General features: G+C 36.6%; 1 protein-coding gene across 1 annotated transcript in view; it reads right to left on the bottom strand.

Moving 5' to 3' along the window:
- LOC140158583 (growth hormone-inducible transmembrane protein-like) overlaps positions 1-14412 on the bottom strand; it is a 47949-nt gene extending 33537 nt beyond the window's left edge. Inside the window, 7 exon segments of the mRNA XM_072181724.1 lie at positions 6489-6587; positions 7792-7990; positions 8766-8800; positions 8803-8906; positions 9361-9472; positions 9827-10048; positions 14304-14412. Coding sequence (XP_072037825.1) covers positions 6489-6587; positions 7792-7990; positions 8766-8800; positions 8803-8906; positions 9361-9472; positions 9827-10037 — 760 coding nt within the window. The 5' untranslated portion in view covers positions 10038-10048; positions 14304-14412.
- Between the last annotated feature and the right edge of the window lie 3300 nt (positions 14413-17712).

The raw sequence follows: 17712 nt of genomic DNA on the forward strand, positions 1-17712 counted from the left end.
TTTTGAGCTGAACAAGGTAAAGTGAAAGAAACCCTACTGGTGATTTTGGCTGTTTAATACACCTCTTAACTTATTAATTTTCATCTCAATATATTCCTTATACATGTTATAGTGCTTGCCCGGCCGGTTTCCTTTCGACTTATCGTTGCAGCGCAGTACGAAAAACTGCAAATTGCATCATTTAATAATAAATCATGTACATTCAAGTCCGGGTCCAAGTGCACCGAAGCCCAAGATTGTGAGCCGATGAAATAACCAAATGCAACACCAACATCCCAAGATTATGAATCCAAAGCCGATGGCCTACACTAGCAAGATTTAAAATCCAGAATTTAAATTAAATTAATCCGTTGCCCAAGATAAATGCAAGAATCAGAAGAAATATGTTAGGGACGCACCACTAGATATTATCGGAGGGGGGCTAGGGAGTCTTTTGAAAAAAAGTTGGCTCACTGATGAATAAAAAAATCCTACCCAGCTCTGTGAAGGTATACATTTAAATTGGAAAAAAAAACTTCGCCGAAAAAAAATTGCCCCCAAAGGCGGCAAAAGAAAAAAGAGAAGAAGTTCTGCCAGACCCTAACTCCCTAGCCGCCCCCCACACACTTCAGGAATCAGGACCATTTGCGAACCGGACAGGATGATATCATCTTGATGCACCTGACCCGTGAATGTCAATTTTTTGTCAGGGGGCACTCTGCCCTCCTGTCCCCTGTGTCCCCCCACACTGGCTGTGAAACAGTTCTGGGTTGCTGCCTAATTTTCAGAGAGAGAAGGGAAAGGAACCAAAATAACCGAACAGGTGGAACTTTTTTTCTGAATGAAGTAAATACTAGTAAATAGGTCTAAGGAATCAAACTGTGCTTCTCAAGCATGCGTTTTAAATAAAGGCTCTGACATATTTCGATAATAAAATCTAAATAAAATAAGTTTAGAAACAAAATGAAATTAAACTAGTAAATATTTTATCATGTCCACGACACATTTTTACATCGATTTGAAAAAAAATACGAATGCGTTCAAGGATTTTGAATTATGGAAAAAAATGCACATTTATGCAACGGTTATTTTGGTTCCTTTCCCTTCTCTCTCTGAAAATTAGGCAGCAACCCAGAACTGTTTCACAGCACAACTCTAAAATATAAAAAAATGGCAAAAACCATATTTTTGTGCTATTTTGGCTATTTTTGAGCTAAAATGTGCATTTTTTTCCATAATTCAAAATCCTTGAACGCATTCGTATTTTTTGTCAAATCGATGTAAAAATGTGTCGTGGGCATGATTAATAATTAATGAGATCTGAAACTTCTAATCACTACGCAATAACATGACCATTAATACACCGTGATCTCGTGTTGGAAGCATGTTTTGGGCGGGCCTGATGTAGTTGGCCCCTGGATTTTTTTTAATAAACGAACAGGTGGAACTTTTTTTCTGAATGAAGTAAATACTAGTAAATAGGTCTAAGGGGCCAACTACATCAGGCCCCGCCCAAAACATGCTTCCAACACGAGATCACGGTGTATTAATGGTCATGTTATTGCGTAGTGATTAGAAGTTTCAGAGCTCATTAATTATTAATCATGCCTGCCGACACCATTTCCCGCAAAATTAACAGAAAGTCACGTTAACTTTCGAAATTTTGTGTTCCCCCCTAAATTTTCCCATTCCCCCCTCTGTCATTAATAACGATCGCTCCCTAATTTTTTTATTCCAATCCACATTATTCGAATGCTCTAGATATTGGTTGGCCTATTGGTTATATGATATTGGCGATATTGTGAGACAAGCAGGAAAAATTTTACAAAAAAGAAACAAGAAGAAACTGAATATTGATAAATCTGTGATAACGGTAATGCGTGTATATAAAATTCGGGAGATGCATGCACGTGCCGATATCTGTAAATAATGATTAATTATCAGATCTTTATCATTTATAATAGGGGGTGGAATTAGCACCAACTTTTTTTTCTGCACCTCTTAAAATATGTAGCTGACCTATCTTAACATATAAATCAACTTGATTTTGAAATCAAATAATTCTAACCCCCCTGTACATACCCCCTGAACATTTGAAATTAAGGTTGCCGAATTCGGAAGACTTGCACTGTACAAAGGTATAGGGAATTTGTGACCTTCGGGATAACATTGTTCAAATACAATTTATTACCACAAATGTGGTAATTTAAGAGTCTATAATTGTTTGGCAGACATAAAAACATATATTGTATGCATTTAATATTCAGTCAACGGGGTGGGGGGGGACATACCCCAGTAGGCCTATGTATACATCGGACACAGCCATATATTGTATTTGTAACTAACCTACTTGGTAAGTAGAACATCAACAGCAGCATTAAATCATCAATGCTTGCTTCAGCCTTTGATGTAACATTGTTCAGATAAACCTTCAAGATTTTGGCATAGTTTTCAGTCTAATGTCACTACTTTTTGGTATTGACAGAGCTAGGTGCTGGTCTACCCGTGGGGGGGGGGTCACTCCAACTTTGTTGGAGGTGACGCGTATTTAGGGCTGTTAGGACCTCCTTTTTCAACATCGCTGTCACCCAAAGACCCCATCCCATATTTTTTTATGAGCACATGCTCTGTCACCCAAAGACCCCATATTTCCTTTCGATCTGTCACCCAAAGACCATTATATTTCCATTTGAACAGCAACACATCATCTATCACTGATTTTGTTACTTCTTTGGAAATAACAAGCCATTTGTAGCCATTTAGAACTAAAACAAAATATTCTCCCCAACGCCTCCCTAATTTAGATCGAAATGGTCCGTCTCACACCCAATAACCCCATATTTTGTCAATTTTGCTCTCACTGAATGCCAAAAAATACACTCTCACCCAATGACCCCATATTTGTGATATTTTGCTCTCACCGAATGCCCCTTTCGACGTGCCAAAAACCTTTGCCCCCCTTTTGATGTGCCAAAAATCTTTGCCCCCCCTTACACATGCAAGATTTTGGGGAACCAATTTAAAACCTTAAATTGTCTTATCATATAGTGCGGCAGAATAGCAGGAAATTTTGCATATTTGAGCGTGTTCCTAACGTTTTCCACGCCTTTTTAGGGCGTAATATAAACGGTGCCCAAAATATCTGTGCCAAAAATTGCTTGCCCCCCCCTTTTGACCTGCCAAAAATCGCTTGACCCCCCCTTTTGACCTGCCAAAAAATGCTTGCCCCCCCCTTTTGGCCTGCCAAAAATCTTTGCCCCCCTATAATTCACCCCGGTACACATAATTATTGCACCACCCCTTAGCTTTATTGATTTGATTTTTTTCTTTTTGATAATTTATTATCTAGGGTCTGTACATATTTTAAGCACTGCAGAAAAATAATACCTGTTATTTTGTAAAATAATTCCACCCCCTATTTATAAGGCACATAAAAATTGAAATTATTATTGAGAAAGTAAATAGATGCAAAATAAATTGGAATTGGAGAGGAAAGGCAAGCATTTTTTGGCAGGACGAGGGGGGATTGATTTTGGCAAACCGTTTGGAAACCCCCCTCGGGCTCTTAATTATTATCATTTTTCTTCGAAGTTGTCCCAACTTTTCCAAAAGTTGGCGTCAATAAAATTGCGTCCCCCCTATTTCGACAAAATGACCCCCACCCACCAGCACCGATAGGCCTACACCTTACCCCAATAACCATGTTAACAGGTTAAACTTGTATTGAAACCAGTCTTGTTGTGACTCCCTCCATTAATTTTGGTCATCTTTCCAAAAAATTATGCCCCCCCCCATATATCTGTGACAACCCGCCCCCCCCCCCCTTCCGAAGAAAATGACAACCCCATTATTGGCCAGGAACATTGGCGGAAACTATAATTATGAAACAACATGGCTGCTTATGACCCCCGCAATTATTTATTTATAAGCCTGACACCCAACCCCCGGGACCCCAACCCGGCACTCCAATAAGCTGGTCAATTGAGATACAGTATTCATGAATCGAGTACCCCGGGATCAAGTAACATGTTGACAACAGCCCATTTATAAAATTATAATAAGGTGAACTTGTTTCCAGCTAGCGCTGTGATTGGTTGTACGTACGTATACCAGACATTGACCACAAAGACCGTCGTCCCGTGTTACCATGGTTACAACTAGATGTCTTGGTATACTAGTCTCGGGGTAAAGGGTATGTTGGCAACATTCCAGAAATAATATATATCAACTGTTGCCATGGTAGGCTACTAAATTATTGGCCTAGATGGCAAGGAAGTAAATAGCCCGGTACATATTCTCGCGTTCTCGGAGACATGTTTTCAAATTTTCAACATGTTTTTTCCGATGATCATGTAAAGTTGTTTTATGAAGCACCTGGTAGTGAAACTTCTCCAAAATATTAATCTGGGCAGGCAGATATCTCTGACCAGGCTAGTGCAGAAGTCCGTCTTACTGCGGTGTACCACGACTAGTGACCATTGATTTTATCAGAAAACTCAAGAGGTGCTAATTGCTACTTACTTGTGGTTGAAGATCGCCTACCCCGGTATGAGAGGAATGGCGGTGATCCGTTCAACAAAATAGACCTATGAGGAAATAACATCCTGTGTGTTTCTTTTTTTTGTAAAACTTTGACATGAAGAAGTGTAGATTGTATCTGTATATGCCTTACCCGTAAAAAGATCGGCGTGCAGCGGTATTAGTATTATTAATACAATCGGTAAATCAAAGTATCAAACCCAATTTTCTGACATATCTTATAAACCCCCAAACATGCCAAAACAGAGCTCAAATACGAATTTAATACATCGCACACAGCACCATGCTAACACAATACTAGTGCCGCCCGTAAAGCAAAAATCACTAGCTACCGATACCATCAACAATAGCTGGTTAATACTGTAACAGTAAACAGTTATATTCATCCATTATCACACATTCAGACACACTCCCTAGAATCTGTTTATAATGACCCATGATTTAAACCAGCGTAAAGAATGAACATTGTTTATTCCTGAGTGCACTAGTGCAGAGGTCCGTCGTACTGCGGTGTACCGCGACTGGTGCCACTACTATTAGTGACCATTGATTTTATCGGAAAACTCAAGAGGTGCTAATTGCTACTTACAGAAGTGTGAAAAAATGGGATGAGGTACGCTCCACTTGCGGGATCCCGCTAAAAACTGCAGTGCGACTGGGTATGCTTTATAAATAATATTGTCAGCTTACCTAAATAGTATATAGATAATACCCGTCCTGACAGAATATGCTCAGGTGGATCGAGTAGCTGTTTTTCTTGGCACAAAAAGAGTATGTTGAACACAAAACAAAAATGTCATATTTATGCATGGCATTTTTTCATCCTCCTTGTAATAAATTATGTAGCGTTATACTATACTTCAACTGAATTGTGTAAGTAAAAATCTAAAGATGGCTCTGCACTTCCAGCTTATAGCAAATTTGCATGCTCATACTAACGCACCCCTTTACATGCACAACCCCACTCCACACACAATCTACACCCTCAAAATATCCCACTTAGTTTATGGCTAAAGCCAATTATAACAAGAAACGTCACAGTTTTCGACGCAAGTCATCTATTGGGATACATCCATGGGGCGATTTAATTTCAGAAATATATTTAATAGCTGAATGTCATATTGTATGAGTGGCAAACAAACATATCCTCATATGACCTTTGACCTCCATATGTGACCTTGGATACTATCAATACTTGACAGTACCCAAAATGCACCTACGACACAAGTTTGATATAAAATTGGATCGATTGAGCCAATATTTATTGGTCGAGCTATGAGTTTTTAAATATTGGATGAGACATAGTCAAGTCCAATATTTTAAAACTCATAGCGAGACCAATAAATATTGGGTGTAAAGCATTAAATTTTATCATTATTATGTTTTGGATCCAATATTTTCTCACACTTGGAGCCATTAAAATATAATGATTGCATTAGGATCAAATCTGTTCATATGAGGCCAAATTTTAATCAAAAGTCTAAAATAATGGTATTTTACAAGTTGACCTCAAATGACCTTTGACCTCACTATATGACCTTGAACACCACCAATAGCTGAGGGTTTCCATAGTGCAGCTATGACCCAAGTTTGATATAAAATTGGATCCACTGAGTCCATATTTATTGGTCGAGCTACGAGTTTTAAAATATTGGACGAAACGTAGTCGAGTCCAATATTTTAAAACTCATAGCGAATCCAATACATATTGGGCGAACTGTTTGTGTACAAATTATTATTTTCAAAAAGACATTGCATGTTTCAAAACTTGTCAACAACACTCACTTTTTGAACTGTATATCAGCGGTATAATGGTGTTGGTAGACTGACTGATGAAACTGTCCAGTAACTTTGATATGTATCACACACTTTGAATGGAAGGTCAATTTCAGCAAATGTTTCATTTATCCAATTAACTTCCTGCTTACAACCAAAAATCTACAGTTTTGTTCATAACTGATTATTCTTACCTATTGAAGATACTACCACAACTCCAAGACCCATGCCCAGCATTCCTCCCATGTATAAGAATTTGTCACTTGGTGCACAGGCTGCTACGCATGATAAACCTAAAATGAATGAAGAGACAATATAAAAAGTAGATTGTGATTGCCAAATCAATCTACATTGTACATTAACAGCAGAGAAACTAGCATCTTGTGGAAGCAGCTGAAAAGTGATCGCCTCGAAAGTGATTAACCTCCTTGCTGAAGTGAGCCACTTATCTGATAGCAGGGATATGGACGTACAGGAAGGGTATTCCAGATGCTGGCTACAGATGGCAACAAAGAGCTCTGGACTCTGGTGTATGACAATGTCTGATCTGGGGTCTGGGTTTTTAAACCCAGACCCCAGATACATTTGGCCCGCATAACCCCTTAGTTTAAAAACATATGGTGCTACTGAACAGGTGGTGTATGACAATGTCTGATCTGGGGTCTGGGTTTTTAAACCCAGACCCCAGATACATTTGGCCCGCATAACCCCTTAGTTTAAAAACATATGGTGCTACTGAACAGGTAAATTAGCTCAGGAGCCTCCTGATAAAACATGCGGTGGAAATACATTGGCTGCCCCAACTGTCATCCATTGATGAGGAAGTTGTTAAATGCCAAGGTCTATTTTTTTGCTTTTGCAACATTCAATGCAGGTGTACATAATTCACTTATCCAACCAATGCTTGCATGGCTGAATAGAAGAGGTAGATTTTAAATATCTACCTTCAACAACTCATGTGCATAAGACTGTTCTGCTTTTGATTTCCCAGATACATTTGGCCCGCATAACCCCTTAGTTTGATCAGGTGACATTAGACTGACCTAATTTAAGTATGACACATATGTGACGTGTCATGTCAAAAGGAGACTTTTGGACAGGTTATCAATTTTGAGGTTTTTACATATCTTAAATGTAGAGATATTTTGCTCCTCAACGCTGTTTCCCCCAATGAAATCGGACATTCCTAAGCGAAGATATTGAGTTCGTAGGTTATGGTATTATAAAATTGGAAATTGAGATATCAGTCTTTAAAATTTTTATTGACAATGCTTAGAGTAGAAATTACCTTTAAAAATGACTCAAAAAATACAAGATGCCAGTTATATTTCGGTCTGAAACTATCAGACAATATTTTTAACATTAATAACTTCACAAATTTGCAACAAACCCAAATTGTGAAAAAAATTACCCCGGGCAGTTTTTTGGCTATTTCTCAATTTACGATCCTGCCCAAAAGTGTCTCTTTTTGACATGACCGCCACATATAATACCTACCACCAACAACCCCAGCTGTGTACCAAGCTGCTCTGATAAGGATCTGTCCACCCATTAAAGTCATTGGGGCAAGCACAAGACCAAGCAATCCACTGTGTCCAAGCCAAGCAACCTGTTTCACTCCTAGACCTTCTGAGTAAGGCACCATCATAGTGGCGATACCAGAACACATCACCAAACCCATCATTCCAAGTGCTCCCTGAAATAATAATGTGTGATAACAGTGAATAAAGATGGAAACTACTTATCTACAAAAATAACCTTTTCAATAAAAGGTTTTAGGGGTTTTTAGGGAGTTTTTTAAACCTATCAGGATCTTTATCAAAGACAAATTGTTGCCTTTTTGGTAAAGATCCTGCTAGGTAAAGTCTTTGCCTTTGATAAAGATACTTAATGCTAGGATAAAAAGCTCAGGACCCTAAAAACTTTGAAACAGTGAATTAACACATTTTCTTTATTATCTTTTCATATCCCAGGTTCAATCAATGACTTTCCTTCCATGAATTCAAAATAATTTTCCATTTTCATGCTTTTCTGAGAAAAAGTACATTTTAATCACAACTGTATAATAAAATCACAGCAGCCATATATTACCAACTGATGAAGATATCTACTGAATTTCATTTCATACAATAGTTCTGATCTTCTAATAAAGATCAGTGGAAATCATGCTGTCATACCATAAAGATGAGCTCCCTTGATATAACTAGAATTTTAGGCACAGACTAAACAAGGCCTCCTGTAAAAATTCCACCAGCAAATAAGGGCTCAGACTCTTTATTTTCCGTTGGGATTTTCAGAGGAAGGAGCTCTCCATTGGTATGTGAAATTTACCCTCAGGCAAAGGAGCCTACATGTATGTGTGCCATTTGGCGAATCTTTTCAGTGTACTGTACTTTACACCCATGAATTAGCCTATCAAAACCGGATACCTCCACATTGCAAATAACATGGATGTCATGTCATATACTTACAACCCATGATTTGGGCATTAGCCTAGCCATCAAGGCGGATTCCTGGACATTGCAAAAGCAGATGCTGCTGTTGATGTTATACCGATTCCAAAATATGTATATGTTGATCTGACTCGCTCTCTTACATATTCTGGCCAGAACCTGATACAAGGAAGAGGAGTAGTGTTAGCAACTCAAAACAGAACAAAAGAATAGCAACAAATTAGTTGACCTCAGGATATGATCTTGAATACTACCAATAGATGAGGGTTCCCATAGTGCAGCTATGACCCAAGTTTGGTTGCAATATGATTTGAACTGTTCATATGAGACAAAATTTGTAAGTTGACCTTAAATGACCTTTGACTTCAGTATATGAACACCACCCACAAAAGCAGCCAGAGTTTCTGGCCATGGCCCACCTATCCCGGAAATCTGAAGTCAATCCATTCATGAGATACAGCATCCGGAGGAGGCATAATAATTCTATGAGGAACAATCATAATCTTTTCTCTTTTTTATATGAAATGTTATTCTTATAAACCTTAGAACTTTGCACTAGTATCAAATACAGAAAATTTTAATTGCCATTTACAAAATGTAAAACTAAACTTACGCTGCTCGCTCAATTGCACCAACTTCTTTTGAGAGCCCAAGACCATAGTAGCATAATGCGCCTATGCCAACAACAGCAGCTCCAGCAACCACACCACGACCAATAACAAAAGCTGTGCAAGAGAAATTGATTGATATGTTAGATCACAATTAAAGTGTGTTTTACATAGTACTACATACATAATAGTTTAGCTAAAACAAATTATGGTATTCCAACATATAAAAACCATAGTGTTTATAATATAGTTGGATTCAACTTCAGAGCATACATGTAGCTAAGCTATAGTTTGTCATTTAGCATGGCATGTCAGAACCAAATTTCCAAATCGTTGAAAACCGTACAAAAAAATTGATTCATGTTTGATTGCACCCTAATGATGAGTATGTTCAGAGCAAAAAAAAAAACTTTTGATTTTAACACCTGAAGGCCAAATTTCATTATAATTTCAGTAATTTCAGTACAGTACCTGATCCAGATGTTGGTTCTTGGGCCAATTCTTTTAACGATTTTGTCTTTACTGCTCTCCTTGCACCCAGCCTTGTCTGACTAGCATAATGCTGAACTGGAACTAAGTTGACCTTTGACCTGATGCATGATGTACCACTTCTGTGAAGTATTTGTGATGCATTGTTTGCCCACATGACCACTGGGTATCTGCAAATTTTTGCAGCAAACATGATGCTTTTGTCTGAAAATGGGCAAAATATAATGAAACATTACACTGCAAGCTGAGGACAGGTGTAAGGTGAAGCCCTAACTTGAACCATGCGGTCATAGGCGGAATTTTTATAGCTTTAGGTAGGTTGCAATTTAGCGGTTGCTAAAGGGTCATTTGAGCCCCTACATTTTTATTGTGTTGGATCCATAATTTCACAAAATTTGACATTTTTGACCTGTTGTTTGAAAATCTAGCGCTACCTTTGGCTGAAAGCGATGGGGGGGGTGGATCTTTTTCTCAATTCGGTCAAGAGGGGGATGGCCGTGCGTTTTGAGTTGAGCCCACAAATAGGTGGTATTGTTTCATGTGTGCAACAAACATGGAAATTGACAAGGGTGTATAATTGTAAATTCATGTGAAACATAGTCAAATTTGGTACCAAATTGAAGGGAATATATATGTCAGCTACTTAAAAGTCACAAAAATGCCTGTTGTTATCTTCTTTTTGAGTAATTGCTAATTAATTAACCCCAAATAGCCATTTTTGCACGGTGGTAGATGAGGGAGCAGGATGAGGGGAGCAGGAAATATGGGAACATTATAAGAGTAAGCTATATAGATCACAATAGCCAAGAAAGATTACTTTATTGAATCATTGAGTTATTCCTTAATTATAAACCAAGGTTGAAGACTTTTTTATTCTTAATTGGTACTTAATTTAATTAATTAAATTTAATTTTAAATCATGAAAGCAATGCCATTGAAAATTTCTAAAAGTTGCGCGCAAGATCGTGCTGGAAAGTATGGAGTGAAATTTTTGTGTCCACTACAAATTTAATATGCTCTGAGTAGAATTAAATAAAGTGCAGGCCAGTAAACATGTATAAAATATGTAGGCTTAATTACAAGATCAAACCCATAGTTTTAATGAGAAAATTGGGGGGGGGGTAGCAGAACGTCCAGCCAGACCGATGAAAGTCCAAATCGGTATTTTATCATATGGCATCAGATGAGGGTTTTTATGGCTACAAATGAATCCTCACTAACTAGATTTGTATTTAATCTAGAGGTAGTGTATCTATAAGACTATAAATGCATCAGAATCAGCCAAAGAGTCAGTTCAACACTGTCATAGCCTCCACTGTAAAAGGAAAGTCCTTTAAAAAGAGAAACGTGCGAGTTGTTTTCACATTGAGAGAATTTTTCATATACACTGATTACACTCTTGGCAATAGCATTGTCAGTTCTCTCACATTCACCTTTCCATCACACCCTGTTGATTCAAGAGAATGGATTCTTCTTGTATACTTATCCATTTGTTGTCTAAAACATCTTTCTCAACATAAAAAAATCTCCTCTGTGACAGTTATGCACTAGGGAATCGTGCGATTAGATATGTTTCTGCAAATTGAAACAATTCTTGAATATTACGGGTACATTATGCTCCTTTATCATGACTCATTTCTCCTTCTGCATGTCATATCAGAGAATGTACATGTATTGTTTAAATTCATGAAACTGTCCCCACAGTCCCAAACTATGTTTGCAAAGTTAATTTAGATACATTGCAAAATTTTGTTGGTTGGCTGGTAATTAAGCCAACGATACCCACCAGCATGTCAGTAAGAGTCGTGCATTTCATTTTTTATAAGCAATGCAAGTGATTTTATTTATTTATTAGTGTCTCTTATATTTGCAAATAAGTAGTTTGAATGTTTATAAAGGTTATAAAGCAAATGTACTCTTCAACTTTTGTGTATCAAATACCGCTGGAAATTTGCAACTCAAATTTTATCTGAAAAAATGATCGCACAAAATTATTTTACCAAACATAACACCTATCAAGTTATATATCACTGGAAAGGTCTAACTGAGGAGAATTGGAAAATGCAGGTTAAATTTCAATAGGGTGTATGGTTGTTTATTTACTGTAAATTTTAAAATATAACATTTTTTCTATTTTTTCAACATATTTTGATCTCTAACTCTTTATGACTACACCCTATGCTTTTTTTTATTGTATTTTTGAACTCCTGAGACAATTTCCTGTTGAAAAATGTATACTTTTATGGGTGTAGGATGTCAAACATTAAAAATATACTTCATTGAACCGAAAACTGCGCAATTTTTGGAAAAACAGTCGGTGAAACAGAAATGGGCCCACCTCAAAACGCATGGCCGGATGTGTTAGGCGATTCGCCTAATGCATTTCTTTCTTGCCATTTCTTTCATCTTTCTTTAAACGTTTTTAGCACAGCTTCCTTCGTCACACGCCATATTAATTTGTTTAAATGCTAATACCGATTGGGATAGTCTCTTTTACACCATAGTTAGTTTGGTGTTCCGCTTCCTCCATACAAATACCAAACTGGCTTATGGTATGGCATGATGCATCCAATCCATCAAATGAGAATGAGACTTTTGTATCAAACATAATTACTTCTGGGTTGTTCCTGGTTGTCCATGAAAACAAGATTCATGATTGAAAGGACATTTTGCCCGGTGGGGTCACTCCCCTGTGGAGGGTGACGCACATGACCGTTACCAATACCCCCCCCCCTTTTGCAAAAGGACATTTCATGAAATTTTACCCCCTTATTTTTTTATCCCAAAACAGGGACAAAAGATGCTTTGAAATGCTCCTATTTTTACAGTTCCCAGGACACTTTTGCAAACTTGCCCATATTTTACCTCTTTAGGATTTGGCTTCAACACACATTCACCCATTTTTCTTCCATACATATTTAATGGAACAACATACCGTACTAAGAAATAGAGTGTCACAGAAACATGAAAGTATGCATTTGTGTCTATCAATGAGTGGGTACCTGTTAAACTTTTGTGCATGTGGTAAAAGTCAACCGAATTTCGCGACCCTTTTTTTATATATTTCGAAGACATTTATGTTACCCCTAATTTACCTGCATTTTTTATTTGAAACCCACCCTTTTTATTCTATACCCTTTATACCAAAACTCCGAAACCCACCCTTTCTAAGCGTGGTTACTGATCATAGATAAGTGGTTATGGTGGTCCAGGAGGTGCAGATTTGCATCCAAAGAGAATTACATGACGTTTTAGATGACCAAACACTACAGAATGGTAAATGGGATTTTAATATTTTTTTTGTATGTTTCATTTGGTGTCATTCAATCGGAAATTAAAGTAAGCTTTGAGATTGCAATTGTTGACTTCTAAACCCACCCTTTTTATCAGTGACCACGCTTTATATTTGGACATGAATTTTAACCAGAAATTTTTCAAACCCACCCTTTTAAGCATTTTGTGGACCCTTCAAACCTTAAACCCACCCTTTCTAAAGCATGGGTTACCAACAGTGCTGAGTTTTGGAAAACACCTGGTGTGCTGCAAACAGCACACCTTAAGGTGGTACTACACCCCTTGATAAATTTGTGCCTATTTTTGCATTTTTCTCAAAAGCTAATAAAACACTGCCAGTACCAAAAGTTATGTATATTATAGGGGCAAGGAATCCAGTTACTACACTGGAATTTCAGTGACTCAAGACAAGTAGTTATTGATTTATTGATCAAGTATTGGTTTTCCCTTATTTTTGACTGTAACTCCACAACTGTTGTCTGTGCTGAAATTAAATTTTCAATGCAGTAGTTGTAGTCCTTGCCCTATAATATACATATCTTACTTGTCACCAATGCGCTATAATTTTTGAGAAAAATGCAAAAATAGGCACAAAATTGGCCAGGGTGTAGTACCACCTATAATACTTTGACATTATAAAATATTGCTATACAACTACAAGCAGATATTTGTGTAGCAGGTTGTCCAAAATGGGGAGCATTTTGCTCCACGACACAAGTTAAATCGAACCCTGAATCAATAACTACATAACGGTACAGTTGTTGATGCATTCGTAGAGAAAAATTATTCAATAACTAGAGGGCAGTGGTGCGATTAAAATTCCCAGATTGGTTGTCTAATTTTTGACCTGAGATTGACCGATTTTAAAGTGTAAAATCTAAATCTATATGGCTAATTTGTGTGTAAACTCTATGGATGATCGTAACTACTCCATCAGCGTACAGTATACACACACACACACCAATTGACCAGAACTCAGAAGCAAAGAAAAGTAAAGAAGCTTAAACATGTAAAAGGATCAAAATTCGACAGCCACACAGCATAAACATTGCACGATTGGCATTGCGTAAAACGTTGATGATGCAACATCAAATACACAAAAAACAATGCATACAACACTAAAAATTACTTAAAAGCATATGGAATAGGTAACTAATGATCCTACCTGATAATCAATTCAAAGACAAGCAAATTAGGAATTGTTGAGTTTCCTAAAAAAGATTTAACTCAGTTAGTTCGCCTTCACAAACGAAAACACTAGAAAGTATAAGTTTTTATTTCTGGCAATCTTTACGCAAGCATTCCTGTACACATGTTGTCGTAGTCACCGAATATTGTTTAGGCTATTTTTGTGTCAAGGGGTATCATGATACAGGCCCCAGGCTGTGATCCTTCTACTCTGTCTCTCTAAACTTTCTTGAATTTATGGAAAGAAAAAAAAATAAATAAATAAATAAATAAATAAATAAATAAATAAATAAATAAATAAATAAATAGGCCTAAATAAATAAATAAATAAATAAATAAATAAGTATCAAATAAATAAATAAATAAATAAATAAATAAATAAATAAATAAATAAATAAGTAAATAAATAAATTAATTAATAAATTAATCATGAAATAAATAAATAAATAAATAAATAAATAAATAAATAAATAAATAAATAAATAAATAAATAAATAAATAAAAAAATAAATAAATAAATAAATAAATAAATAAATAAATAAACAATGATTATAAAATACTCACGGGAAAATTATTTTATTTATTTATTATGCTTCATCACTGGCTCATATACAATTACAAAGATAAATATATTATATAAATATTGTTTGTTTGTTTGTTTGTTTACCCAGGTTGGTCCGTGAGGAACACATGCTAATCCATGGAAAACCATGGACCGTTCCAAGCTCATACAAATGCACAAGCCTGGATAGCCAGTGTAGGCTAATATATGCATGCTGGCCTAGATAGCTTTGATAAACAAAGCAAGAAATGGAAGAAAATAGCTAGGAAAAAGAGAAAAGAGAGACCGAAGGCCACTCCCAAACACAATTGTACAATTTTACTCTTAGCCCTTACTTCGTGAGAAAGGAAACTGGAATTCCAATCTCAGGCCCCGATGCAAAGGCTAATTGCACATACTAATAATCAAGACAAAGTAAAGAATAACATGCCAGCGAAAAGAATGGGACAAGCAGGTGCAAAATCACCTCTAGGACCATCTCCAATCTCTCCACTGGTTGCCTGTTGCCCAAAGAATACAGTTCAAGAGTCTTCTCCAGACATTCAAAGCATTTCACACTCAATCACCTGATTACATCTCTTCTTGTTTTCAACCTCGGACCCACAAAACATCTTGCGCTTCGATCTGACGCTGCTGTCACATTTGAAGTGCCTCGTTCCAAGAAACAAGCTGGCGATCGCGCCTTTTCAACAGTGGGGCCGCGCCTTTGGAACGAGTTGCCCACCACTGTCCGAGGTCAAGAAAATATTACCACGTTCAAGAATCTCCTTAAAACCCACCTCTTTCCCACATTAGTTCTTTTTCCTTTCTTGTCTTTCTCTCTTTTAGCGCTTTGCCTACTTGTGTAAAAGACGCTTTATAAATCGCATTGTTTATGTTTATGTTTATCCCACCTTTCGATTTTTGAAAACAAATTATTGGGAAAAAAACCCATCACTGCAACGTTGAATTTTGAGTTTAAATGGATCGGAAGATAATCTAGTGGTGGGATGGTCCTTCCCATTCCCTTGGCTGAATTTAACATAATTATTGACATTAATATCATAGTGACCCTCCCTATATCTGTAAAAAAACAAGAGATCACTTTTGTCTTTCCTGAGAGTAAGGGGAAGTAAGTCCAAATTGGTAAGCCTCTCCTTATAATCCTGATCAGGATAATGTAAAATGAATTTGGTAGCGAGCTCGTCTTTGAACTCCTTCCAACATTTGGATATTATGTTTGGATGTACCGCTCCAAAGACAGCTACCATACTCAAGATCACTCCTGATCAGGGAACTATAAAGAGTTCTGGTAACTTTTACTGGGGCATTGAACCCTACTGTACGCATGATCATGCCCATCTTATGATTGCATTTTTTGACAACTCTATTAATATGGGTATCACAGACAAGTTTAGTTGATATGTCGACACCCAAATCTTTGATGGTATCAATTTTACTGAGAGTTGTGCCATTCATATTGAAATCATAAAGGACGGGTTTCCTACATCTTGTCCGAAGGAAATGACCTGGCATTTGGAAGGGTGAAAATTAAGCTCCCAGGTATTACTCCAATTGACTAGTGCATTTAAGTCTGACTGAAGCTGTTCACAATCTGTTTTTTTACAAGGTTTTTTTACATTAATAAAACACTTAGCATCGTCGGCAAATAATGCAATCTTAGAATGTTGGGCAACACTGGGCAGGTCGTTTATGTATAAAACAAAATGAAGGGGCCCAAGGATAGAGCCCTGTGGAACCCCGGAAACCACTGGAAGCCAATCAGATTGGACGCCATCAACAACAACACGTTGGCGTCGATTTGTAAGATAAGCTTGAAACCAATTAAGTAGACCAGAATGAAAACCAAAAGACCGGAGTTTGTATAAGAGTAATTTATGACTAACACCCCAGCAAACACAAAAACGTTTTAAAAACGTTTTAAATAGGGCCTAAGTTATATTTTGGATTTTGGTTTAGGTAAAAACGTTTTAATAACATTAAAATGTCGGGTTATATAAAGGTCATGATAACGTTTTAAAACGTTTTGTATGAAAACACACTACAACAATATTTTTAAATGTTTTCAAAAATGTTATTGTAAACTATTTTGCAAACATTTTTGCCAAATATTGTGTCAATACTTAAATAACATTATGTTAAAACATTTGAACCCAGCAAACACAGAAATGTTCTTAAAATGTTTTTTTCAAAACCTTTTAATAACATTTAAATGTCGGGTTATATAAAGGTCATGAAAACGTTTTTAAAACGTTACTGAAAATATTTTGGACAAACATTTTTCGCAAAATATTTTTTCAACCCCAAAATAACATTTTGTTTAGAATGTTTTGTATCAAGTTTTCAAGAATGTTTTTAGAATGTTATTAAAACGTTTTTATACCCTTTATATAACCCGACATTTAAACGTTTTCTGTAAAACATTTTGTTTGCTGAGCAGTTGATTATCAAAAATGTTTTTAAGGTTATGAAAACGTTTTATACTCTTAATATACCCTTTATATAACCCGACATTTAAACGTTTTCTGACAACCTTTATAACCTTTTGCGAATGATGTCGAAAACGTTTTGTGTTTGCTGGGACTGTCGAACGCTTTGGAAAATCAAGATAAACCATATCGACCTGCCCAGCGTTGTCCAAGGCTGCACTGACTTCATGAAAAACTTCAAGCAGCTGAGTGACAGTGGAACGCCCTTTTATAAAGCCATGTTGAAGATGTTTGGCAGTGACGTATATATATGAGGAAAAAACAAATTGACAATTGCTCTCTCCATGATCTTCCCACATATACAAAGTAAAGATACTGGCCTATAATTTCCAACC

The sequence above is a fragment of the Amphiura filiformis genome, chromosome 8, assembly GCF_039555335.1.
Source record: "Amphiura filiformis chromosome 8, Afil_fr2py, whole genome shotgun sequence".
Taxonomy (NCBI): Eukaryota; Metazoa; Echinodermata; class Ophiuroidea; order Amphilepidida; family Amphiuridae; genus Amphiura; species Amphiura filiformis.